Source organism: Mobula hypostoma, chromosome X2, assembly GCF_963921235.1.
Source record: "Mobula hypostoma chromosome X2, sMobHyp1.1, whole genome shotgun sequence".
Lineage (NCBI taxonomy): Eukaryota > Metazoa > Chordata > Chondrichthyes > Myliobatiformes > Myliobatidae > Mobula > Mobula hypostoma.
Window position 1 is genome coordinate 44,532,396 of NC_086129.1, and position 26,065 is coordinate 44,558,460.

Below are 26,065 nucleotides of genomic sequence, written 5' to 3' on the forward strand. Positions count from 1 at the left end.
CTGACCCAACAACTCCACGCCGGCCAATTGCAGTCATGTGACTAATTAACATTCTAACTTGTATGTCTTTGGAATGTCAGAGGAAACCCACACGGTTACAGGAAGAACATGTAAACTCCCTTCAGACAGCAGCAGAGTTGATCCTGGGTCATTAGCACTGTAATAGCATTAAGCTAGCCACTATACTGTTGTGCTGTACTGTAATGAATGCAACCATTGATTGTTCTTTCAAAGTGCTGGCACAGATAATGATGAGCAGAAGAGTCGCCATTTGTAAAATGTTGTAATCAATGGTTATTTATTTGGTTCTAACCTTTTAAGCGATTTCCTGTTTGAAGGTGAATGAGATTTTGACGGCACTGGGACTGCTAAAATGCTCAAACACCCGCACCCTCTCTCTGTCTGGAGGACAACGCAAGCGGCTAGCCATCGCGCTGGAACTTGTCAACAACCCTCCTGTTATGTTCTTCGATGAACCGACCAGGTAAGAGGAGGATATGTCCAAAGAAATGGATTAGTTCATGGGATTTAAAGGTCATGTACCCTTAGTTTTGTTCTTCATCTCATGCTGCCTTTTTTACTGGAGGTGGGATCAGTGGATCTGACAGCAAGCCATGCTACCACAAGTGTGTCCCCATCAAAGTCAAAGGAAATTTATTATCAATGTGCATGTCACCATATTTTACCATGGTGACATATCATTTGTTTGCAGGCATTTCCAAGATACAGGTTTCCCCCGCCATCCGAAGGTGGAGCGTTCCTATGAAATGGTTCGTAAGCTGGAATGCCGTAAAGTGAAGAAGCAATTACCATTTATTTATATGGGAAAAATTTCTGAGTGTTTGCAGACCCAAAAAATAACCTACTAAACCATGCCAAATAACACATAAAACCTAAAATAACAGTAACATATAGTAAAGCAGGAATGATATGATGAATACATAGCCTGTATAAAGTAGAAATACTTCTCTACAATCATTGCCGCACTGTTCTCCGTAGCGAAAATCTCACGCAAGCGCTCTCGGCAGAAACACTCCCTCCAGTAACCTTTAAGCTATGAAGCTGCCAAATCATACCAAATAACACATGAAAATACACAGCCTATATAAAGTAGAAATAATGTATGTACAGTGTAGTATCACTTACCAGAATTGGGAAGACAGCGCTGAGCACATTGATGATGGTGTGTTAGGCTGAGTCATTGGAGGTTGGGATGGTGCAGTGGTCCCCACCCTCCAGGCAGCGAATTGATACCGGTCCGTGGAGAATGCAGCGGTGGCTGGGACACACCCAGCACATCTTTAAGAAAAAAGCCGAAATAAACAAGCTAATTAATTAGCACCGCCTCAGATCTGGGCCAACATTTACGTGCCGGGCGGCACCTAATTAATTAGCTTATTTATTTCGACTTTTTTCTTAAAGATGTGCTGGGTGCGTCCCAGCTACTGCTGCATTCTCCGCGGCAACGTATTGGTCCATGGCCCGGGGGTTGGGGTGGTGGGACACTGGGGTGTCATCTCATCATTGTCTGTTTCCATCAGGGCAGGCAGGTCATCTTCTATGTCTGCCTGCCTCGATGTTGAAGGTCGAGGTTTGTCGTCTGCTGTGGCTGATGTGGAAGGCTTGCTTGACTGCTTAGCCTCGCGCATTTTTAGATCGTACAGTTCTTTGTAAGCACGCAAACCAGCTTGCAAATATGCCCTAAACCTATGTACCCTTTCAAAATTAAAGTCGTACTTTTCTGCAATTATTGCGGCGAAAATCTCAGGCAGTTGCTTCACATTCAGTTCCTGGACGACTTCACTTTCGGTCCGTTTGCTACTGCATTCGGTTTCAATTATTATCCTTTCCTCTTGCAATTGCATCGGCTCTTCATCTATCAGTTCTTGGTCATGGAATGCCAAAACCTCTTCAATGATCACCTTCGTCAACTTCCACAAGCCAAACTCACTTTGTCCTTACTTCGTTCACCACGATCGAAACGCTTAATTATGTTTTACGCTAAGTGTAACACCTTTACGAGCTCTTTTAGGCTTTTCTGATACGTTAGAACTCATCTTGCTAACGGCTGCTCACAGGCACGTGTTTAAGCAATGCCGGCTAGAATGCTGTTCCGGGGGAGGAGCGGCTGCTTGGGGCATGTGCTGCCTTTTATTGCATGCTGCCTTTTTTCGTAACAGTGAAAACACCTTCTGTTAGCGAAAACAGGTAACTAATGTAGGTTTTTTGTAATAGTGAGGTCTCGTAAAGCGAACGTTTGAAAAGCGGGGGACACCTGCAATAAGAAATACTATAGAATTTATGAAATAACAACTATACATAAAGAAGGCTGGCCAGTGATGTAGTGGCATCAGCACCGGACTTCAAAGCGAATGGTCCCGAGTTCGAATCCGGCTGGCTCCTTGCCTGCTTTCCATCCGTGCTAGGTTGAGCGTCGAGCAACTTGGCCTCATATGGAAATGGCAAAAGTGCAGCCCAATATGCCACAAGGCACGAAAAGGAACAACAACATACATAAAGACTGACAAACAATCAGTATGCAAAAGAAAGCATATTGTGCAAGCAATTTAAAAAAAAGTAAATAAATAATACTGTGAACATGAGTTGTAGGGTCCTTGAACGTGAGTCCATAGGTTATGGAATCAGTTCATTGTTGAGGTGAGTGAAGTTATCCACACTGGTTCAGGAGCCTGATGGTTGGAAGGGTAATAACTGTCCCTGAATCTGGTGGTGAGGCTCCTGTACCTTCTTCCTGATGGCAGCAGCGAGAAGAGAGCATGTCCTGGGTGGTGGTCTCTGTTTTCCTGCAACAGCGTTTCGTGTAGATGTGCTTAATTGAGGGGAGGGTTTTACCCATGATGGACTGGATGGTATCCACTACTTTTTGTAGGATTTTCCATTCAAGGGTATCGGTGCTTCCTTACCATGTTGTGAAGCAGCCAGTCAATATACTCTCCACCACACATTTATAGAAGTTTGTCAAAGCATTAAATGTTATGCCGAACCTTCACAAGCTCCTAAGGAAGTAGAGTTGCTGCTGTGCTTTCTTCATACTTTATACTTTATTGTCGCCAAACAATTGATACTAGAACGTACAATCATCACAGTGATATTTGATTCTGCGCTTCCCACTCCCTGGATTACAAATATTAAATATTAAAATAGTAAAAATTAGTAAATATTAAAAATTTAAATTATAAATCATAAATAGAAAATAGAAAAATGGAAAGTAAGGTAGTGCAAAAAAAACGAGAGGCAGGTCCAGATATTTGGAGGGTACGGCCCAGATCCGGGTCAGGATCCGTTCAGCAGATAATTGCACTTACAGTACATGCTGAGGCTAGGGCAGGCCTTCCAAAATAATAACATAGAGGAATTTAAAGTTCCTCAGCATATCATAGAAACCATAGAACATTACAGCACAAAAACAGGCCTTTTGGCCCTTCTTGGCTGTGCTGAAACATTTTTCTGCCTAGTCCTACTGACCTGCACCTGGACCATATCCCTCCATACACCTCTCATCCATGTACCTGTCCAAGTTTTTCTTAAATGTTAGAAGTGAGCCCGCATTTACCACCTCGTCTGGCAGCTCATTCCACACTCCCACCACTCTCTGTGTGAAGAAGCCCCCCTAATGTTCCCTTTAAACTTTTCCCCCCTCACCCTTAACCCAGGTCCTCTGGTTTTTTTCTCCCCTAGCCTCAATGGGAAAAGCCTGCTTGCATTCACTCTATCTATACCCATCATAATTCTATATACCTCTATCAAATCTCCCCTCATTCTTCTATGCTCCAGGGAATAAAGTCCTAACCTATTCAACCTTTCTCTGTAATTGAGTTTCTCAAGTCCCGGCAACATCCTTGTAAACCTTCTCTGCACTCTTTCAACCTTATTTATATCCTTCCTGTAATTTGGTGACCAAAACTGCACACAATACTCCAAATTCGGCCTCACCAATGCCTTATACAACCTCATCATAACATTCCAGCTCATATACTCAATACTTTGATTAATAAAGGCCAATGTATCAAAAGCTCTCTTTATGACCCTATCTACCTGTGACGCCACTTTTAGGGAATTTTGTATCTGTATTCCCAGATCCCTCTGTTCTACTGCCCTACCATTCACCTTGTATGTTCTACCTTGGTTTGTGCTTCCAAAGTGCAATACCTCACACTTGTCTGTATTAAACTCCATCTGCCATTTTCCAGCCGGTCCAAATCCCTCTGCAGGCTTTGAAAACCTTCCTCACTGTCCACTACACCTCCAATCTTTGTATCATCAACAAATTTGCTGATCCATTAGTGTGGCAGGGCAAAGGGATCTGGAAATACAGGTCCATAACTCATGGAAAGTGGCATCACTGGTACATAGGGCTGTAAAGAAAGCTTTTGGCACATTGGCCTTCATTATTCAAAGTACCAAGTACATAAGAACATAAGAAATAGGAGCAGGAGAAGGCCATCTGGCCCGTCAAGCCTGCTCCACCATTCAATAAGATCATGGCTGATCTGTCCACAGACCCATTTCCATCTACCTGCCTTTTCCCCATAACCCTTAATTCCCCTACTATGCAAAACAGAAGTACAGGAGATAGGATGTTATGTTGAAGTTGTATAAGACATTGGTGAGGACTAATTAGGAGTATTGTGTGCAGTTTTGGTCACCTACCTACAGGAAAAATGTCAATAAAATTGAAAGAATGCAGAGAAAATTTACATGGATGCTTCCAGGTCTGAAGGACCTGGGTTATAAGAAAAGGTTGAGTAGTTTAGGACTTTATTCCTTAGAACGTAGAAGATTGAAGGGAGATTTGATTGAGGTGTACAAAATTATGGAGGTTATAGATAGGGTAAATGCTAGCAGGCTTTTCCCATTGAGGTTGGGTGGGGCTACATCCAGAGGTCATGGGTTAAGGGTGAAATGTGATAAGTTTAAGAGGAACAGATGGGGAATCTTCTTCACTCAGAGTGTTGTGAGAGTGTGGAATGATCTGCCAGCACAAGTGGTCTATGCAAGCTCGATTTCAGCGTTTAAGCAATGTTTGGATAGGTACATGGATAGTAGGGGTATGGAGGGCTATGATCCGGGTACAGGTTGATGGGAGTAGGAAGATTAAATGGGCTGAAGAGCCTGTTTCTGTGCTGTACTTTTCTATGGTTCTGTCAGTGTAGGTTCTGCTCACTATTTTTCAAAGGATTTGAGTCTTTTTTACTCTGAAGTTGTTGACAATTACCAAAGCTGAAAACATACCACTGTGATGGATTCTGCATTTCCAGCCCCTGAGAGTGATCATGCTATCCATCTCAATCATTGTAGGCAAAGAATTGTCACTGAAATGGAGAAGGAGAAATTGGTAAAAAATCTTCATCCAACAAAATTCAAAGAGCATTTTAACCTTTCTAAGTTTGACATCGTAGTTCTGCGTTTATGGATTGCACTATTGCGCCTATGGACTGGACTTTTCAGACTTATGGTTTTTATATTCTGTTTTTTTTTATCTCCCACTCCTTTTCTGTTTTGTTGTGCGAGGGGAGGAGGTTCAGGGATTGATGTTCTGTTGTGGTTTGTTCGTTTTTTTGTGCAAGGGAGGTGTTTTTGGGGATCGGTGTTTCTGTTCTGTTTTGTAGGGGGGTGGGGTTTTGGGGGTTGAAGATCAGGATGCTGTTGTTCTTTGTGCGGGGGAGGGACATAGGTTTGATGTTTCCCTCTGAACAACTTTCATGTTCTTTTTTTGTTTCGTGGCTATCTGGAGAAGACAAATCTCAGAGTTGTATATGGATACATGCTTTGGTAATAAATGAACCTTTGAACCTTTGAACCTTTGAACATTGTGTCTTAAGAACCACCTGTAGGTAAGGTGGAGAAAAATAGGAAAGAAATATGAAGCATAGAGCCTGCCTGGTCAGATGTATGGCCACCAGTAGTGAGGCAAATCAAGCAGGAGATGCACAAAGATGCAGAGTCAATGGATTATGGAACTCTAGAGGTTTGAAGAGCTACAGAAGGTTATAGAGACACCTAGGTCAGTACGTTGAAGGGGGATTGAACACAAGGATGAGGATTTTGAAACCCAGATGTTTTCCAAAGTAGTTTACAAGACGGGGGAGGATGGGTGAAAAGATATGTGAATGTTACTTATTTTTTATTTAGAGATACAGATTGGAACTTCTGGCCCTTTGAGCTGAACTGGTCAGTAACACCCAATTTAACTCCAGCCTAATCATGGGACAATTTACAATGACCAATTAACCTACTAACCAGTACGTCTTTGGACTGTGGGAGGAAACCGGAGCACCATGGGGAAGACATTCCAAACTGCTTACAGAGGTCACCAGAATTGAATTCTGAACTCTGACACCCTGAGCTGTAATAACTTCATGCAAATTGCTACACTGCTGTGACACCCACCGTAGGAAGCAGAGTTTTGTGTGAACCTTTTTTAAAAAATTTCCCTTTGCTTTTACCCATGTTGGTTTAACATCCAATCCAAAGGTTCTGCTTGGTACTTTATTCCTTGCAGCTTGTTCTTGTTTTACCAGTTGAATTAGCTGAATGGGACTCACTGATAATCAGGCACTGTGTGGCGCACCCAACAAGTCTTCCTATCGGGCAGTTGTAATCCTGCCTGAATTAGTGCGGAGATGGTTAACTGAGCTGATATTTTCAATACTTGACTTGATAAGCCAGTAGTATTGCCAGCTCTGCTTTAATGTACTCTTAGAGGTTTCACTGTTGATCCTCTAGTTTCTACATTCCTGCCCAGCTAAATAATCTTTTCACAACTAATGAACATCTGTTGGAAGGCAAGAACCAAACAAACATAATATTTTTGATGGCTTTTTGGTTGGGTTCCTCTATCTATTGTCCAAGAGATACTTCATTTAATTCCTTACGGATGAGCAAGTCTAACTATGTGTTTATAATTTCTCCCTCTCTCCCTTGCCTCCTCCTCCCTATCTCCCCCCCACCTCTCCCCCCTCCTCTCTTTCTCTTTCTTCCTCTCTCTTCCTCTCTCTCTTCCTCTCAGTGGTCTAGACAGTTCCTCTTGCTTCCAAGTTGTGTCACTGATGAGGTCACTAGCTCAAGGTGGGAGAACCATCATCTGCACCATCCATCAGCCCAGCGCCAAGCTCTTCGAGATGTTTGACAAGGTATGATTGATATGATTGCTTTAGTGCTGAAGTGAAGACACGACTGTTATCTGTGAAACACACTGTATGTTATTTTCAGAATCTGATTTTACGTCAGGCGATATTACACAGCTACTTCATCTAATCATGTCAGTTTCTCTTTTTGTCCTTTTTCCCTCATTTACTTTTCCAAGTTCTCCTAAAATACATCAGTCCTCTTCACAGATGCCAATCTCTCAGGTTGATTTCCACATTCTCACACCTCCACTAAAGAACTCTCCTGGATCCATAGAATCATATTAGCTTCTCAACTCCGAATGAGACCATTCAGCCCATGGCGTCAATGTTGCTCACAGACCCTAACTGCACCTTCCAACACTTGTTCTATCGGTCATGGTGCTTCTAGCACACAGTGGAAATGTGACGAGGGTTCCTGCCTCCAGCACTCTTTCGAGCATTGTTGTTCCAGGTGAAGGAGTAATACCTCATCTCCCTTCTAATCCTCCCACCAATCACTTTAAACCAAGATTTTGACCTCTCTGCTAAGAGAAACGTGTGTGGCCTCCGTCAGTCGTGGTCGACCATGGCTACTGCGCCTCTGGTCAAAGCTGGAGTGGCTTCTCCAGGGTGCAAGCCAGGGCAGAGTTGATATGGAGATCCGTCTGTTGCCCATGCCGTGGGACTCCCCCTCTCCATCCTGATGACAGGTCCAAATGAACGACTAAAGTCAGTACGGTTTGGTGCCAGCAGCATCGCAGGAGTTGCCGTGCTGGTGCTGGGTACAGCAGTCAGCCGCCTTCGGGACCCAACTCTGGATTTTTCCTTGTGGTTTACTCCCAAAGCCTTTCCCGTGAGTGGGTATAGCCGCAAGGCAGCGAAGGTTTGAAATTGGAGTTTTCCCTCTCCTAGGTGAGCTACCATCCATGATTAACGAGCCCCATCTGCCCGGAGCAACTGGTTTTAAGGCGCCAGTGGCCCACCTTTGCCCCTTCTCCTGTCAGTGAGAACAGCCCTGCCGGACATAAGAACGATGCCACACGTGAAGGCCAGGAGTTGGACTCAGTTGTCAGAGGCTGTTTGAGACGCACGCCATGAAGAGCATTTGTTTAGCAGTGGGAGCTTGTCCCTACTACCGCCCTTCGGCTATGACTACCTTTGGAGCCTAAGTCCTTCATACTTACTCTTTGGGTTAGGTTACTGTCCACTACACCGCTGGCGTTAAGGGTAGCAATGAAGGTCATCTATCTTGGTCTGCCCAAACTGTCGCTCACAGATATAGAAGGATTCTTCATTGCTGTTTCTGTAAAAGTTTTCTTTTGACCAGTCAGGGTTGTTAATCTCGAGGTGAACCTCTGAACCTGGAGGGCCGATGGACCATTCAGTCTGGCCTCTACCCCTTGACCTGTTTGGCATGGGTGACCCTACCAAGAGTCAAAACACAAGTCCCTGATTCTAGCCAACATAGCTCTCCGGGTTATTGAGAGATGCAAGCCTCCAAACCACAGCAAGGTTGTGGCACTCTTGAAGGTTACTCTTTATTGGACCATCTTAATTCTATACACCCAAATTTCTCTTCAACTCTATCTCTTCTTTGTGAATTATTTGCCAAATAACATACCTCTGATCCTTCATTTTGAAATCTTCTGCAAGAAGATCTTCTAACACCTAGGGCGGTACTGTGGCGCAGTGGCTAGCGTGACACTTTACAGCGCCTCACCATGAGGAAGCAAGAATAATTCTTTCATTTATATAATGAAGGATACTAGGGGCTTGAACTCTGAAGGTACCATTAATATTGTGGTTGGGGACAAGACCCATGAGAACCATGTTCAATAGCTTTAGTCCCTTACAGGGCTCAGACAGTGATAGAGCATTGCAGCACACAAACAGGCCCTTTGGCCCATCTAGCCCATGTCAGCCTAATCTGCCTAGTCCCATCTTCCTGAACCCAGACATAACCCTCCATACCTCTCTCATCCATACACCAATCCAAGCTTCTTGTGAATGTTACAATTGAAGCCACATCCACCACTCTGCTGGCAGCTTGCTCCACACTCATACCACCCTGAGTGAAGAAGTTTCCCCTCAGAATCCTGTTAAGTATTTCACCTTTAAACCTAAGTCTGTGACTTCTAGTTGTAGTTTCACCACCTCAGAGGAAAAAGCCTGCCTGCATTCTCCCTATCTGTACTCCTCATAATCTAGAAAATCTCCCCTCATTCTCCTCTTCATTATCACTGACTGACCTAAAGGTAATCCATTCATGTGTTGGAAATATATTTAAAGAGCAATCCCACCCAACCATTTCTCTTTCAGTATCACCAAGAGCAGTTAATTGCTCATTGGTCTCTTTAACCTGTCTGTGTGGGATCTTGCTGTGTAAATATTAGTCACCCCAGTGGTTCAATCTTTAATGGGCATCCTGATTGGCATTTTACGCATTGTCCCTTGCCTGTCAGTGCCCTCCAGTTCTCCTGCCACCCACCCATGCCACAGGCAATTGACAATAGCCTGTTCACCTACTGACAACATGTCTTCAGGATGTGGGAGGAAACCAGAGACCCCAGGGGAAACACGGGCAGTCGCCAGGGGAATGTGCAAATTCCACATGGACGGCACCAGGGCTCAGGATTGAACGTGGGTCAGCAGCACAATCTGATAAACCAGTGTATTTCCCACAGGGGTAAGGAGTACATCATCAGGGAAGGTGGAAGCAGCCTCTTTTGTTTTGAGATGTTCAGGAGATCCTCCTAAAATGTGAAAGTTTTTGAAAGTGTTGATGAGGAAAGAATGTTTCCACATGGGGTGAGGAGATTATTTGGAGGCCACAATATTTGATGCTACCAGGGAATCAGAATCAGAATCAGGTTTATTATCACCTGCGTGATGTGAAATTTGTTAACTTAGCAGCAGCAGCTCAATGCAATACATAATATAGCAGAGAGAGAGAGAGAGAAAATAAATAAATAAAATAAAACATAATAAACAAGTAAATCAATTACGTATATTGGATAGATTATTTAAAAAATGTGCAAAAACAGAAATACTGTATATTTTTTTTAAAAAGTGAGGTAGTGTCCAAAGCTTCAAAGTCCATTCAGGAGTCAGATGGCAGAGGGGAAGAAGCTGTTCCTGAATCACTGAGTGTGTGCCTTCAGGCTTCTGTATCTCCTACCTGATGGTAGCAGTGAGAAAAGGGCATGCCCTGGGTGCTGGAGGTCCTTAATAATGGACGCTACCTTTCTGAGACACTGCTCCCTAAAGATGTCCTGGGTACTTTGTAGGCTAGTGCCCAAGATGAAGCTGACTAAATTTACAACCTTCTGCAGCTTCTTTCGGTCCTGTGCAGTAGCCCCTCCATACCAGACAGTGATGCAGCCTGTCAGAATGCTCTCCACGGTACAACTATAGAAGTTTTTGAGCGTATTTGTTGACATGGCCAAATATCTTCAAACTCCTAATAAAGTATAGTTGCTGTCTTGCCTTCTTTATAACTACATCGCTATGTTGGGATCAGGTTAGATCCTCAGAGATCTTGACACCCAGGAACTTGAAACTGCTCACTCTCTCCACTTCTGATCCCTCTATGAGGGTTGGTATGCGTTCCTTCATCTTACCCTTCCTGAAGTCCACAATCAGCTCTTTTGTCTAACTGACTTTGAGTGCCAGGTTGTTGCTGTGCAACTATTCCACTAGTTGACATATCTCACTCCCGTATGCCCTCTCGTTACCACCTGAGTTTCTACCAACAATAGTTGTATCCAATGAGAATTCAAAAAAAAAGAAAGATGATATTTCTGTTCAATAATCTTTCTGAAGCGACATCGTCAACATGACATATAAACTCTGTCTTCAGCGATGCTGATCCAAAAATAAGCGGGAATGTAGGCACGTCATCAACACAAGAGATTCTGCAATGCTGCAAATCCTGAGTAACACACACAAAGTTCAGAAGGAACTCAGCAGGTCAGGCAGCATCTATGGAAATGAATAAACATTCGATATTTTGGGCTAATGAAGGGTCTCTGCCTGAAATGTTGACTGTTTATTCCCCTCCATAGATACTTCCTGACTTGTTGAGTTCCTCCAGCACTTGATATGTGTTGTGAGAATGTGGAGCTATCATAGAGGGTGTTTGAAGTGATTAGTGAAAATGCATTTGTACAAAAGAGGAAAGAGCTGGTCAAACTAATGGAGTTAAATGATGAAAGACAAAGGTTCAGGTGGAGCATTAACTCCAGCATGGATAGGTTAGGCTGAATGGTCAGTTCTATGTCAGTTACATTCTGTAATTTACTTGCGGTTTGAAGAGTGGAGGTAGAGTGAAATTCTTAACCAGCATAGGGATATTAGCATTTTGGAACCCTTCCACTTTTGTGTCTAGGTTCTCAATAGCACTCCCAGAATGGATGAAATAGCAAAGTCTCTCAGGCCAGGTGCATGTTGCTCGGGCATGGTGGAAAATTCCTTCCATTCCATCTCTTGCAGAAGACCTGTGGAAAGTACCAGCTTAACCCAATAAATCATAAAATCCTGTATAAAGGAGCAAGAAAGGATTAAGAATGAAATCTCTCTTCCTGTTACAGATTCCAGATGGCTGTCCAAGGATGATGGAGGTGTTGGGTTAAATTAACAACCAACTGGCAATCCAGATTTTTATCACTTCATAGTTGACCTAAAACCTATGCCTGGAAACTATTCACTGGAACTCTCAGATTCATGGACTTTATCTTTCAATATTTATTTCCCAAGAATTTCCACATTCACCCAATGAATACTTCCTGAATACTACATTCTCACAGGTAGATAGGGTAGTTAAGAAAGCTTATGGGGTGTTAGCTTTCATAAGTCGAGGGATAGAGTTTAAGAGTCGCGATGTAATGATACATCTCTATAAAACTCTGGTTAGGCCACACTTGGAGTACTGTGTCCAGTTCTGGTCACCTCACTATAGGAAGGATCTGGAAGCACTGGAAAGGGTACAGAGGAGATTTACCAGAATGCTGCTTGGTTTAGAAAGTATGCATTATGATCAGAGATTAAGGGAGCTAGGGCTTTACCCTTTGAAGAGAAGGAGGATGAGAGGAGACATGATAGAGGTGTACAAGATAATAAGAGGAATAGATAGAGTGGACAGCCAGCGCCTCTTCCCCAGGGCACCACTGCTTAATACAAGAGGACATGGCTTTAAGGTAAAGGGTGGGAAGTTCAAGGGGGATATTAGAGGAAGGTTTTTTACTCAGAGTGGTTGGTGCGTGGAATGCACTGCCTGAGTCAGTGGTGGAGGCAGATACACTAGTGAAGTTTAAGAGACTACTAGACAGGTATATGGAGGAATTTAAGGTGGGGGGTTATATGGGAGGCAGGGTTTGAGGGCTGGCACAACATTGTGGGCCGAGGGGCCTGTAATGGGCTGTACTATTCTATGTTCTATATGTTCTATGGTAAAATCGTCAGAGTGATACTCAATGCCGCGGTCATGTGTTTATACTAATGGGTGGTACAATTGCATAGCGGTTAGTGCAATTTCTTTACAGTGCAAGCAATCTCTGATAAGGGTTCGATTCCCACCACTGCCTGTAAGTTCAAGTTCAAGTTTATTGTCATCTGACTGCATATATATATACAAAAAAAAACAACATTCTTCTGGACCACTGTGCACCCACACAACATATATCACACACTGCACATGAAACAAAATACTATACTATCAATAAGTTAATAAAATATAATTTAGAATGCATGTAGTAAAGTGCAACACAGGTAAACAGTAAACAGCTGACTGTCCTAGTGACAAGACCTCGGTGGTGTCAGGGTATTCATTGGTTTCATAGCCTGAGGGAAGAAGCTGTTATCCAGTCTGGCAGTCCTAGTCCTGATGCTCCTGTACCTTAAACCCGATGGTAGTGGGTCAAAGAGACTGAGGGATGGGTGGTGGGGATCCTCAATAATGCTTCGGATCCTTCATCTGCAACGCACCCGGTAAATGTCACAAACAGTGGGGAGGAAGGCCTTGATGATTCTCACAGCAGTTTTTACTGTTCTCTGTCTTGCAATCTGATGCCCTGCAGCTTCTGTACCACACAATGATGCAGCCAGACAGGACACTCTCCATGGTGCTCCTGTAGAATGGGGGGGGGGGGTGTTGCCTTGCACACCTCAATCTCCTCAGAAAGCGTGGACGCTGCTGCGTCTTCTTGACCAATGAGGTGGTGTTGGTGGTCCAGGTTAGATTGTCTGATAGGTGCACACAAGGAACTTTCTGCTCTTCTCTCCCTCCTCGGCAGAGCCATTGACGTGCAATGGAGAGTGGTGGACCCACGCCTTCCTGAAGTCCACAGTCATCTCTTTTGTCCTGTCAACGTTGAGACTCAAGTTGTTGTTTTTGCACATTTCACAAGCCTCTCCACCTCCTTTCTGTACACGATCCATCATTGTTGCTGATGAGGCCAACCACTGGAGTATCAGCAGCAAACCTGATGTGGTTTGAGCTGAGTCTGGCAGTGCAGTTGTGAGTCAGCAGCAGACTGAGCACACAGCCCTGGGGGGGTGGGGGCACCAGTGCTCAACGTGATGGATCTTGAGATGTTGCTGCCAACTCTGACTGACTGGCTCTTCCTGTCAAGAAGTCCCAAGCTCCAGTTATGCAGAGGGCTGTTGAGTCCCAATGAGGACAGTTTACCCAGCAGCTTCTGAGGGATGAGCATGTTAAATGCCAAGCTGACATTGACGAACAGCACCCTGGTGTATGAGGCATAGTTTTCTGGGTGGGACAGGACGGAGTAGATGGCCGAGGCTATGGCATCATGAGTGGACCAGTTTGAGCGGTAGGCAAACTGGAAAGTGTCCAATGTAGCTGGAAGGTGGGATTTTATATGATCCAGTACCAAACATGCTCAAAGCACTTCACCATTGTTGAAGTCCGTGCTACTGGGCGATAATCATTTCAACCAATTATTGTTGCTCTCTTGGGCACGGGAATGATGGGTGCTGCCTTGAAGCCTGCAGGGAGAGTGGACTGTTTCGGAGAGATACTGAATGAGACCTCTGTTAGCTGATCCACACAGTCCCTCAGCACCTGACTAGGCATGTTGTCCGCCTCAGCAGCTTTGTGTGGGTTTACCCTGGCTAGGGTCCTCCTGGCCTCATTCCTCAGGGGAGAGGGGGCTTTCCTCAATGGTGACACATCATTCCATTGATGAAATTGTGTTTAGAAAGCATTCAGCTTATCAGGATGGGAGTTGTCACTGTTGTTGATGTACGGGGTGGACTGGAAACCGGTTATGGTTTGTATACCTTGCCAGACGCGCTGCGTGTCCCTGCTGTCACAAAGATGTCTGTGGGTTTTCTGTGCACTCTCACACTTTGCCTTCCTGAAGGCACTGGTGAGCGCAGCTCTTGCTAACCTTAGAGTCGCCCTGTCCCCTGATCTGAAGGCAACGTTCTGATCCCTAAGCAGTGCACGAAGATCTGCACTCCCCAATGGTTTCTGGTTAAGGAGTTGAGTTTGTACGTTCTCCCTGCGACTGTGTGGTTTTCCTCCCTCATTTCAAAGATGTATGAGTTAGGGTTAGTAAGTTGTGGGCATGCAATGTTGATGCTGGAAGCATGGAGACACTTGTGGGCTGCCCCCAGTACTTCCTCAGACTGTGCTGATCACTGACACAAATGACACATTTCACTGTGTTTTGATATACATATGACAAATAAATCTTTAATCCAGCTGTCACATTCATTGTGTGTGTGTGTGTGTGTGTGTGTGTGTGTGTCGCGGAGGTGGTGTTGGTGGTGGAACAGGCGAAGAGAGTGAGAAAATGCATACCCTCTAAACAGCTGAGAAAAAACGACTTGCCTTGTGTCCTCAGCCATTCCTCTCCATTCAAGGCACAGTTCTTGCATCAGGTCAAACCTGGATTCCCCAGTAGAGCTGCCACAGCTTCACACTCTGCCACAGGACCACGGTGATGGCACTGCTGGGAACAGGCTGGCCGAAGATGCCAATGCCTCTCATCCTTCTTTGTTCATGTGCACCTACACCACAATCCTTAACAATGACGGAGGAACACTGAACTTTCGGCTCTTTCTGGCAAAATTTGGGCCAGTGTTAGTTGATTTATGTTTAGAGTTTGATGCCATGTCTCACAAATTGACAGCGTGGCTGTGGATCAATAGTGGCACTGTCCAGCCCACTTGTAATGTTTAGCCTGTGTCTAATATCTGAAGTGAGACAATTTGGGATTTGGGGAGCTCCTTCCCCTCCTCTCACCTTCTTGTTCTGGCCTTTTCCCCCTTCCTTTCCAGTCCTGATGAAGGGTTTTGGTCCGAGCTGTCAACTGTTTTTCACCTCCATAGACGCTGCCATGGTCTCAGTGTTATTGCACTGTTAGTCTTCTTTGGAATTGGTTATCTGGCAGTCCTTGTTAATGTAGAGTTTTTCAGAAATTCTATTCTTTATTTTCCTGTAAATGCCTGCAAGAAAACCAATAAGATAGTATGTGGTGACATATATGTACTTTGATAATAAATTTTACTTTGAATACTTTGAATATATGCAAATTCCTCCAGCATTTTGTGAATGTTGCTAATCAATTTCCAGCATCTACAGAATCTCTTATGTTTAGAAGAAAATGGATTTCTTGAGACACGAGGACCAAGCTTTGCAACAGGATTACTCTGGTCACTGATCAGTGGATCTGCTGGTTCAGTGTTTCCATCCCCTGCGAAATCTATTAAGCTTCAAAGGACATGCCTGTACTTTGATGTTGACTGCCACCTCCTGTTGTGTGCTGGCATTACAGGTCATGAAATGTCAACCAGGAATAAGACCGTCTTTGCCCTGTGTGAAAATGTTAGCTCATTAACTTCTTGCCACAAAACAAAGAACAGTGTGGCATAGAAACAGGCCGTTTGGACCACCATGTCTGCACTGACCATGATGCCAAAGTAACTAATTCCATCTGGGAGTGCATAGTCTGTATTCCTCAATTTCCTGCCTGTTCATGTTTCTGTGTAAGTGCCTGAAATATTACTTGACAGAGGGATGCATCCACTGTGTTGATTTGACTTGGCTCATTCCTCTGTAGCTTACAAGTCAGTGCTCAGCAGTGAAGCAGAACTGTCAAGTTGTTTCATGGCCATCACCAATGTCACAAGCCTTTTATTATAATATGACTTAATTGATTGAATTTGTATCTACCAGCTTCTGTGATGGAATTGAAATCCCATTTCAGGATCAACGGTCCAGGCTTTTGGATGTTTGGTGATGTTAATCATTTATTAGTGTAACTTTCCCCAACCCTCAGCATCAGTAACTCTAACTCCATCAACTTAGCTTACCCCCAGATTCTTACCCCATCTATTGAAACATTCAGTGATCTACAGAAATGACGTTACGGGAAGCTATTTCACACAGAGTGTGTTGGGTATGTAGAATAGGTTGCCAGAGGAAGTGGTAGTGGCGGGTACAGTTGCAAAGTTTAAAGGACAGTTGGACAAGTTTAGAGGGATATGCCGTAAATGAAGGCAGATAGGACTAGCTAAGGTACTTTGGTCAGCATGTACTAGATGGGTTGAAGGGCCTGTTATGTGTTGTATAACTCTATGGTTCTATGACGCAAGGTGAACAATATGGTTAATTTGTTTCTTTTCACAAAGTGGCCAAGTTTACAGATGAGGGTGGCAATGGATTATATGAGGGGGCATAGTTTTAATTTACAGAGTGTGGTGAATGCCAGCGGTGGTGATAGAGGCTGTAACATTAGGGACATTTAGGAAACACTTAGATAGGCACATGGATGATATAAAAATGAAAGGCTATGTCGGAGGGAAGGGTTAGATTGACCGTAGAGTAGGTTAAAAGGTCGGCACAACTTTGTAGGCTAAGGGGTCTGTACTGAGCTGTACTGTGTTCTATGTTGTGAGCTATTGTTTCTCTGTGTCAGTAAATATAACCAGTACATGTGAATTTGGATTTGTGGTCATTTGACATAGTTAGCCTGCAAGTGGGAGAACGACAGTATATTAGATGAACACTTTAATGAAAACGTGCAGAAGTAGTTTGTACTGAATGGCTTACTCTTACATGTATTCTGTTTGTGAAATGTGGTGTCAGCAGTGGTGGAAGAGGCAGGTACATTAGGGACAGATAAGAGACTTTAGATAGGCACATGGGCGATAGAAAAATGGAGGGCGATGTGGGATGGAGGGATTAGATTGATCTTGGAGTAGGTTAAGGGGTCAGCATAACATGGTGGGCTGAAGGGCCTGTACTGTGATGTAATGTTTTATGAGAAGCATTGAACTGCATGCAGGTTAATCCAAGTCTCCTTCCTCTCCTCACAGCTCTTCATCGTGAGTCAAGGACAGTGCATCTACAAAGGGATTGTTCCCAACCTCATCCCCTTCCTGAAGGGACTTGGTCTGCATTGTCCAACCTATCACAACCCTGCCGACTTCAGTACGTAAGGAAAAGACTTTCCAGTAAAGAGTTTCAGCAGAAACTTTGGTGGATCATACCCCTGGGTCTAAATCATTTCTGTGATGAACTGCCTGACTTAGGTCAGGTATGGGTTGGGATGTAGAATCATGAGGTTGAAAACAACTAAGGCCTCCCCACCCCCAGTCTGTCCCCTGTCCCCAGTGTAAGGGAGGTCACAACATTACAGAACACTAGGTTCAAAGGAGTGTAAGCAAATAGACCTTGAATGATTGTCTGTGTAGAGCCCTCTCAGGGTCTGTCTTCACTGAGGCTGCTGACTAGGCCAAAGAGTAGGGGTGTACTTAAGTCATAGTCATAATCATACTTTATTGATCCCGGGGGAAATTGGTTTTCGTTACAGTTGCACCATAAATAATAAATAGTAATAGAACCATAAATAATTAAATAGTAATATGTAAATTATGCCAGTAAACAATGAAATAAGTCCAGGACCAGCCTATTGGCTCAGGGTGTCTGACCCTCCAAGGGAGGAGTTGTAAAGTTTGATGGCCACAGGCAGGAATGACTTCCTATGACGCTCTGTGCTGCATCTCGGTGGAATGAGTCTCTGGCTGAATGTACTCCTGTGCCCACCCAGTACATTATGTAGTGGATGGGAGACATTGTCCAAGATGGCATGCAAATTGGACAGCATCCTCTTTTCAGACACCACCGTCAGAGAGTCCAGTTCCATCCCCACAACATCACTGGCCTTACAAATGAGTTTGTTGATTCTGTTGGTGTCTGCTACCCTCAGCCTGCTGCCCCAGCACACAACAGCAAACATGATAGCACTGGCCACCACAGACTCGTAGAACATCCTCAGCATCGTCCGGCAGATGTTAAAGGACCTCAGTCTCCTCAGGAAATAGAGACGGCTCTGACCCTTCTTGTAGACAGCCTCAGTGTTCTTTGACCAGTCCAGTTTATTGTCAATTCGTATCCCCAGGTATTTGTAATCCTCCACCATGTCCACACTGACCTCCTGGATGGAAACGGGTCACCGGTACCTTAGCTCTCCTCAGGTCTACCACCAGCTCCTTAGTCTTTTTCACATTAAGCTGCAGATAATTCTGTGCTTATTTACCGAGTCGTGGATGCTGGTTCCTCAAGGTGTTTGTCTGACAACCTCTGGCACCAAACTGGCTCTCACCTGGAGTCACACACGCAAAATGTTGTAAGAACTCAGCATATCAGGCACCATCAATAGAGAGGAATAACTAGTCAACCTTTTATGCCAAGACCCACCACAGTCCTGATGAAAGGTCTCGGCCTGAAACACCAACTGTTTATTTCCCACCATAGATGCTGCCTGACCTGCTGAGTTCCTCCAACATTTAGTATGTGTTACTCAGAATTTTTAACATCTGCGGAATTTCTTGTGTTTCACCTAGATCATAGCATACTACAGCATGGAACAGGCCCTTTAGAACAACTTATCCATCCTCTCTACTTGTCTTTTTTTTAATGTTGTGTTGGGGAAGTGAATCTGCTGGATGGAGTCTCTGTCCAGCCCCTTTTGTTGGATCCAGGCTTTTCATTCTGACTGTGAATGCTGCTTTTCTTTCCTTGCCCAGTCATTGAGGTGGCTTCTGGTGAATATGGAGATTTGAACCCTGTGCTCTTTAAGGCTGTGCAGGATGGAATGTGCACAATGGCGGAAAAGAAGAACCCAACCAATGGCAGTGATCCACCAGGCTGGCCCAGCCAGAGCCTTGCGGTAAGAACCAGTGAGGATTGAACTGTGCCTTGTAGAATAGTGACTCTAAGTATCAGTTCAGAGGAACTTCAATGGTTGCCATTCATGGTAAAAATGAACAAAGCCACCTGGTGTCCTCTGAACTACTCCACATTGGATTCTGATGTCTTTAGTCCAAGTTTCTTTCAAAAGACAGGAAAGGGGCACAAAACTTGTTGCTTCATGGTCATTATGCATTAATAGAACAAAGAAAATTGAAAATGGACAGTAACAGGAGCAGAGACGAGTAACAGAAGGGAGAGAAGAAGCAAAAAGAAAGGTGGCACCACTGTGTGGTCAGCTCTTTTTAATACTCCATAGATAAGGAACATTCAGTTCAAATTCGTAGATAAGAGTCAGCCAGTCAGATAGCCCTATTGAAATAATGCAGCACCAGAGAAGCTTCCATAGCCTTCCAGAATCATACAAATGTAACCACTAGGGGACCACTAGTAAACATACTAAACAGTTACATGTATGTAAGTAGCTATAAAAATACTAGCATCTAGTTAATTTTTAAATTACAAAGATACAATTAAAGTCCAACCCAATACCTATTTGAACAAAATTCTTAAGAGAATGTTAAGTAGAATAATAGCTTGGCATGGACTAGATGGGCTGAAGGGCCTGTATCTGTGCTGTAGTGCTCTATGACTCTATGACACAGGGATCCTCCATGTCAACTTGAAGGGAATCTCTTCCATTTCATTGCAATAGCATTCGCAATATGGCTATGACAAAACCGAGTGATCCACTCTGATTCTGTCTCCCTCTATTCAGGACTCGGGCCCAATTGAGAGCCGTACTTTTGCTATAAGCTCCTTTGCACAGTTTTGTATCCTCTTCAGAAGAACCTTCGTTTCCATATTGAGGGATGCGGTAAGTCCAGCTGCCTTTGCCCTTTTCTTTTAGGTCCTTATTTTCTTCTTTTTTTTGCATTATTTATTTATATTCGTAATTATTCATAATTTTATACCATATGCAATATGCCAGCGATAATAAATCTGATTCTGAGAGTCTGGTTCAAGCCCACACCAATGGCTGTGCATTCCTCAGGACAATTGTTCTATCTACTAGGACCGATAACATACAGGAACTGATAAACAGGCTGGACAAGTTCAGTTGAAAATTTTCCCAGTTCCAATGCCTTCAAATGGGAGCTCGGAGCAGTAACAGAAAAATCACTAATACAGTGACGGTGTCACTCACATCGATACAACATTCAATACATCACACAAAATGACAATTGAACATTTCCCAAGGCATGACACTCCCTCAGTACAGCCTTTTGTTTACAGGTTCCCCCGCCATCCGAAGGTAGAGTGTTCCTATGAAACCGTTCATAAGCCAAAATGGCGTAAAGTGAAGAAGCAATTACCATTAATTTATATGGGAAAAATTTTTGAGTGTTCTCAGACCCAAAAATTAACCTACCAAATCATGCCAAACAACACATAAAACCTAAAATAACACTAACATATAGTAAAAGCAGGAATGATATGATAAATACACAGCCTATATAAAGTAGAAATAATGTATGTACAGTGTAGTTTCACTTAGCAGAATCGGGAAGATTTAGCCAAAACCGATTTGTAGAAAAAAATCAGCACATACACGCATGCGCACACACCTGCCCGTGCAAGGCTTCACGGTCATGGTAGTCTTTCTCAGGTAAACACAAGTTTAAAGCGGGCGTCTTTTATCGTAAAAGCGAAAACCCTCTTTCAATTAGCGAAAACAGGTACTAATGTAGGTCTTTTGTAAAAGCAAAATGTCGTAAAGCGAACGTTCAGAAAGCGGAGGACACCTGTATATACAAAAGATTATTCAAGTGACCACACTATCACAACAATACACAATAGTGCAACATTAAGAACCATCATAAAACGTACTATTTACAGTCTCAAATTAAGATTAAGATTAGCTTTATTTGTCACATCTACATTGAAACATACAGCGAAATGTGATGTTTGCATCAAATCAAATCAGCAAGGATTGTGCTGGGCAAATATCACCATGCTTCATGTGCCAACATAGAATGCAAAAAACTCAGTAACCCTAACCATACACCTTTTGGAATGGGAGAGGAAACTGGAGCACCAAGAGGAAACCCATGCAGTCAAGAAGAGTATGTACAAACACATGGACAGTAGTGGGAATTGGCCCCCAATCTTACAGCTGGCACTGTAATAACATTATACTAACTGCTATGCTAACATTCTGCCCCTAAAATACTGTTAATTAAAATGTGTTTATCATTATCTACGACACACTCAGGCTCTTGAGGGGCCCTGTTTTAGATCCTTCATTTGTGTGACATGAAAAGCCTCAGTCTGGCAGTCCGTGCAGTGACCTTTGAGTGGCCAGGAGGAGATTTTAAGAGGTGCCTCCTGCCTTACTTACCCATTTGATGTGCTGGGTTCCATGGTTTGAGACTCCAGCCACAGTTATCATCGGAGTTACTGAGCGTCTCCACTCGTTAGAGCAGATCCTGGTCGGGGCATGTCCTTCTGAAGGCCAACCAGTGTATCTGAGAAGTTGGTGCCTCGCACACCAGAGACTGAATTCTGCTGTTGTCTGGAGTTTGCACATTCTCCCCATGACTGCACGGGTTTCCTCTAGGAATTCTTATTTCCCTCTATGTTCCAAAAATGTGTGGGTTGTTAGGTTAATTGGTACCCGTGTAAATTGCTTTAGTGTGTAGGTGAATGGTAGAATTTGGTTGATGTGGTGATCTTGACGTTTGTTGATGGAGGTTGAGGGTTAGAATGGATTCAATGAGCCGAAGGGCTTGTTTCTGTTTGCTGCATCTGATTCTATTAATTAGAAATGGGAGTAGACCTCTCTGCCCCATCAGTCCTGCCCCACCATTCAGTAAGGTCATGGCAGATCTGATTGTAACCTCAATTTTACATTTTTCCCCACACCCAGTAACCTTTCACTCACTTATCAAGAACCTTCTGACAGCCTCTGAAGTAAGTTCCAACAATTTACAAACAACTAAAAGAAAAAGTAATCATCTATTCAACCAACATACACAAAATGCTGGAGGAACTCAGCAGGCCAGGCAGCATCTATGGAAAAGAGTAAATAGTTGACGTTTTGGGCCGAGACCCTTCTTCAGGCCCTGACAAAGGGTCTTCGCCTGAAACGTTGACTGTTTACTCTTTTCCGTAGATGCTGCCTGGCCTGCTGAGTTCCTCCAGCATTTTGTATGTGTTGACTGGATTTCCAGCATCTGCAGATTTTCTCATCTTTGAGCAATCAACTATTTCTGGGTGAATCCTATTTTTGAACAGTCAACCCTAGTTCAATATTCTCCAGAACATCTCCACATCCACCCTGTCAGCATCCAGTATGGATTAATCAAGTCTTCTCTCACTGTTCAAAACTCCTTTGGATACAAATCCAGCTTCTTCAGTTTTTCCTCAAAAGGCAGTGCATCTGTTCTGGTATCAGTCTGGTAAACCTTCTCAACTGCTTCTAACATCTTTCCTTAAATTAGGAGCCCATTACTCTCCAGAGCCCTCCAGGTGTCTTAGCAAAGTCCTTTATAAAAGATGGCAGCACAGTAGCATAGTGGTTAGCGCAGCACTTTACAGTACAAGTGACCTGGGTTCAATTCCCACGCTACCTGTATGGAGTTAGTACATGCTGTCCGTGACCGCATAAGTTTCCTCTTGGTGCTCTGGTTTCCTCCCACAGTCCAAAGGTGTGCAGATGACAGGTTAATTGGTCATTGTAAATTGTCTTGTGATTAGGCTGGGGTTGAATTGGGGAATTATTGGAGAGTGTGGCTTAAGGGGACGGAAGGGCTGAGATGCCCACACTGGCTCATTGAGTCCATTCTAACTCTCAACCTACATCAACTCACATCAAGATCATCATATCAACCAAATTCTACCATTCACCTACATGCTAAAGCAATTTACACTGGTACCAATTAACCTAATGACCCACACATTTTTGGAACATAGAGAGAAATAAGAATTCCTAGAGGAAACCTATGCAGTCATGGGGAGAATGTGCAAACTCCAGTGAGATACCCACACTGTATCTCAATAAAACAAAATATATATATATATAACCTCTCTAATCCTGTATTCAATTCCCAGAGCAATAAACAATACCATTCTTTTGCCTTCTAAATCACAATATATTTGCATGCATTAGAACATCAAGATCCTGCTACACTTCAGAGCTTTGCAATCTCTGACCATTTGGTAACAATAAAGATTAGCTTTACTTGACACATGTACATCAAAGCGTTAAAGCATACAATGAACACAGTCCGAAGGTGTGCTGGGGATAGCCTGCGAGCGTCGCTATGCTTCCAGTGCCCATGTAGCATTCCCACATTTACATGCCCACTAACCTGTACAACCTTGGACTGTGGGAGGTAACTGGAGCACCTGGTGGAAACCCACGTGGTCATGGGAGAATATATGAACTCCTTACAGATAGTGGCAGGAAATGAACCTTGATCGCTGATTGCTGGCACTATAATGGAATTATGCTAAAAATTACACTACCATATTATACTTTGTTTATTTTTCCTTTCAAAGTTGACAATTTCACAAACAGCAAGGCCCAGAGTGGCCAGCGGTAGGAGCAGAGATCCCAGGGGTAGCTGAAATAGAGGCTGGAGATGGCAAGGGTGAGCACGACAGAGGTCAGAGACCCCCGGACTGGCTGAGAGGGATCGGCAGAGGTGGCCATTGACCCTGGGAATGGGAGGAGGTTGGAAAGTCTGGCTCAGCATAGTACAGGTCTAACGTTGTGAAATCCAGAGTTTCTGCAATATTGCAGTTTAGGTCGGATTTATTCATTGACATTTCTCTCCTTCCTTTCACACTATTATGATGTTCTCTCTATTTTTTCTACCTTCTCAAAGTTTCCTTGGCTCTATACATGCTTAAGAATGATTTCCAGCAGCATCTCCCAACTCAAATTTTACCACTCTAACCAGATTCTACACTCACCTGTGCAATGAAGCAATTACCATGGCCAATTAATCTATGGACCTATACATTTATGGAATATGGTAGGAATGTGGAGTAGTGAGGAACTTCACTCAGTTTAACCTGCCCCGTCATTGAAAAGTTCCCACAACCTATGGACTCACTTCTAAAGACTCTTCATCTCATGTTCTTGATATTTATTTCTTATTTTATTATTATTATTGTTATTATTATTTTGTATTTGCACAGTTTGTTGTCTTTTGCAAATTGGTTTTTCTATCCTGTTGGGTGTGGTCTTTCATTGATTCTATTGTATTTCTTGTATTTACTGTGAATACCCACAAGAAAATGGATTACAGGGTTGTATATAGTGATATATGTATACATTGATAATAAATTTACTTTAAACATTGAAACCAGAATTCCCAGAGGAAGCCCATTTGGTCATAGGGAGAACATGCAAACTCTAGTAGCTCAACTCCAGGGCATTGACCTGAAATGGTATCTCTCTCCACACCTGCTGGAATGTTTCCAACTTCTCCATCTTCTACCTTTCCTACGTCAACCAAAAGCTGAAGAAGCAACTTCTTACAGAAGTGGAGAAAGTTGAAAAATTGTATGTAGTAGATTGTGTGTAGATGCATGCATCCTGTACATGTATGTGTGTACATTCATGTGGTGGGGGTGTCTAAGACCAGAGCACATAGCCTCAGGATAGAGGAGTGTCCTTTTAGAACAGAGTTGAGGAGGAATTTCTTTAGCCAGAGGGTGGTGAATCTGTGGAATTTGTTGCCATAGGTGGCTGTGAAGGCCAAGTCATTGGGTGTATATATAAGGCAGAGATTGAAAGATTCTTGATTAGTCAGGACATGAAGGGATATGAGGAGAAGGCAAGAGACTGGGGCTGAGAGGAAAATTGGATCAGCCAGGATGAAATAGCGGAGCAGATTTGATGGGCCAAGTGGCCTGATTCTGCTTCTACATCTTATGGTCTTATGGTGTGGTATCAACACATGACCATTTGAAGTATCTTTGGCCTTTTCTGGAAATCTCTTAGCGACTCCATATGCCTTGCCCACTCTAGGTTCTGACCCATCTGCGTTTCATCTCCCACATTTGTATTGGAGTTCTGATTGGTCTGCTGTACCTCAACATCGGTGACGAGGCAGAGAAAGTATTTAACAACACAGGATGCCTCTTCTTTTCCATGCTCTTCCTCATGTTTGCTGCTCTGATGCCAACAGTACTGACCTGTAAGAAAAAATCTTGTCTTCCTGATTGAATGTAACTTTATGATTTGTCCTTGTTTCTTTTGAGTGGTTAAATATTAGTAACTAAATACCAGGGAAGAAAGACACCTATTTGAACAGAAACTTTCACAATCATGGGACATCCCGAAGATTTCAGCTAACTATGATGTTGGAGATATTTGGCTAACTTGTACAAGATTTCACAAACTGAAATACATTACTGGCCAGATTATTTGAGTTTTTGTTTAAGCAATGCTGTATTAGGGATAAATATTGGCCAGAAAACAGAGAACAATTTCAAAGTAACACAAAAAATGCTGAAGACACTCAGCAAGCCAAGAAGCATCCATGGAAATGAATATACTGTTGATGTTTCATGCTGAGATCCTTCATCGGGACAGGCTGTCTGGATTTCCAGCATTTGCAGAATCTCTTGTGCTTACACCTTCAAAGTACTTTCTTGGGAACTTTTCCTCAATACCAGCTCAACACATTGGCAGCAATTT

At 43.4% G+C, this 26,065-nt stretch overlaps 1 protein-coding gene across 2 annotated transcripts in view; it reads left to right on the forward strand.

The window, feature by feature from the left end:
- abcg4a (ATP-binding cassette, sub-family G (WHITE), member 4a) overlaps positions 1 to 26,065 on the forward strand; it is a 120,291-nt gene that overhangs the window by 76,646 nt on the left and 17,580 nt on the right. For both annotated transcript variants that reach the window (XR_010016639.1, XM_063038338.1), the window contains exons 5-10: positions 339 to 484; positions 7,031 to 7,154; positions 17,475 to 17,589; positions 19,188 to 19,330; positions 20,129 to 20,227; positions 25,394 to 25,562. Coding sequence is in view for 1 of the 2 variants with exons in the window: in XM_063038338.1 (XP_062894408.1) it covers positions 339 to 484; positions 7,031 to 7,154; positions 17,475 to 17,589; positions 19,188 to 19,330; positions 20,129 to 20,227; positions 25,394 to 25,562 (796 nt within the window). In the remaining variant the exon portion in view is untranslated. The remainder of the gene's footprint in view (positions 1 to 338; positions 485 to 7,030; positions 7,155 to 17,474; positions 17,590 to 19,187; positions 19,331 to 20,128; positions 20,228 to 25,393; positions 25,563 to 26,065) is intronic.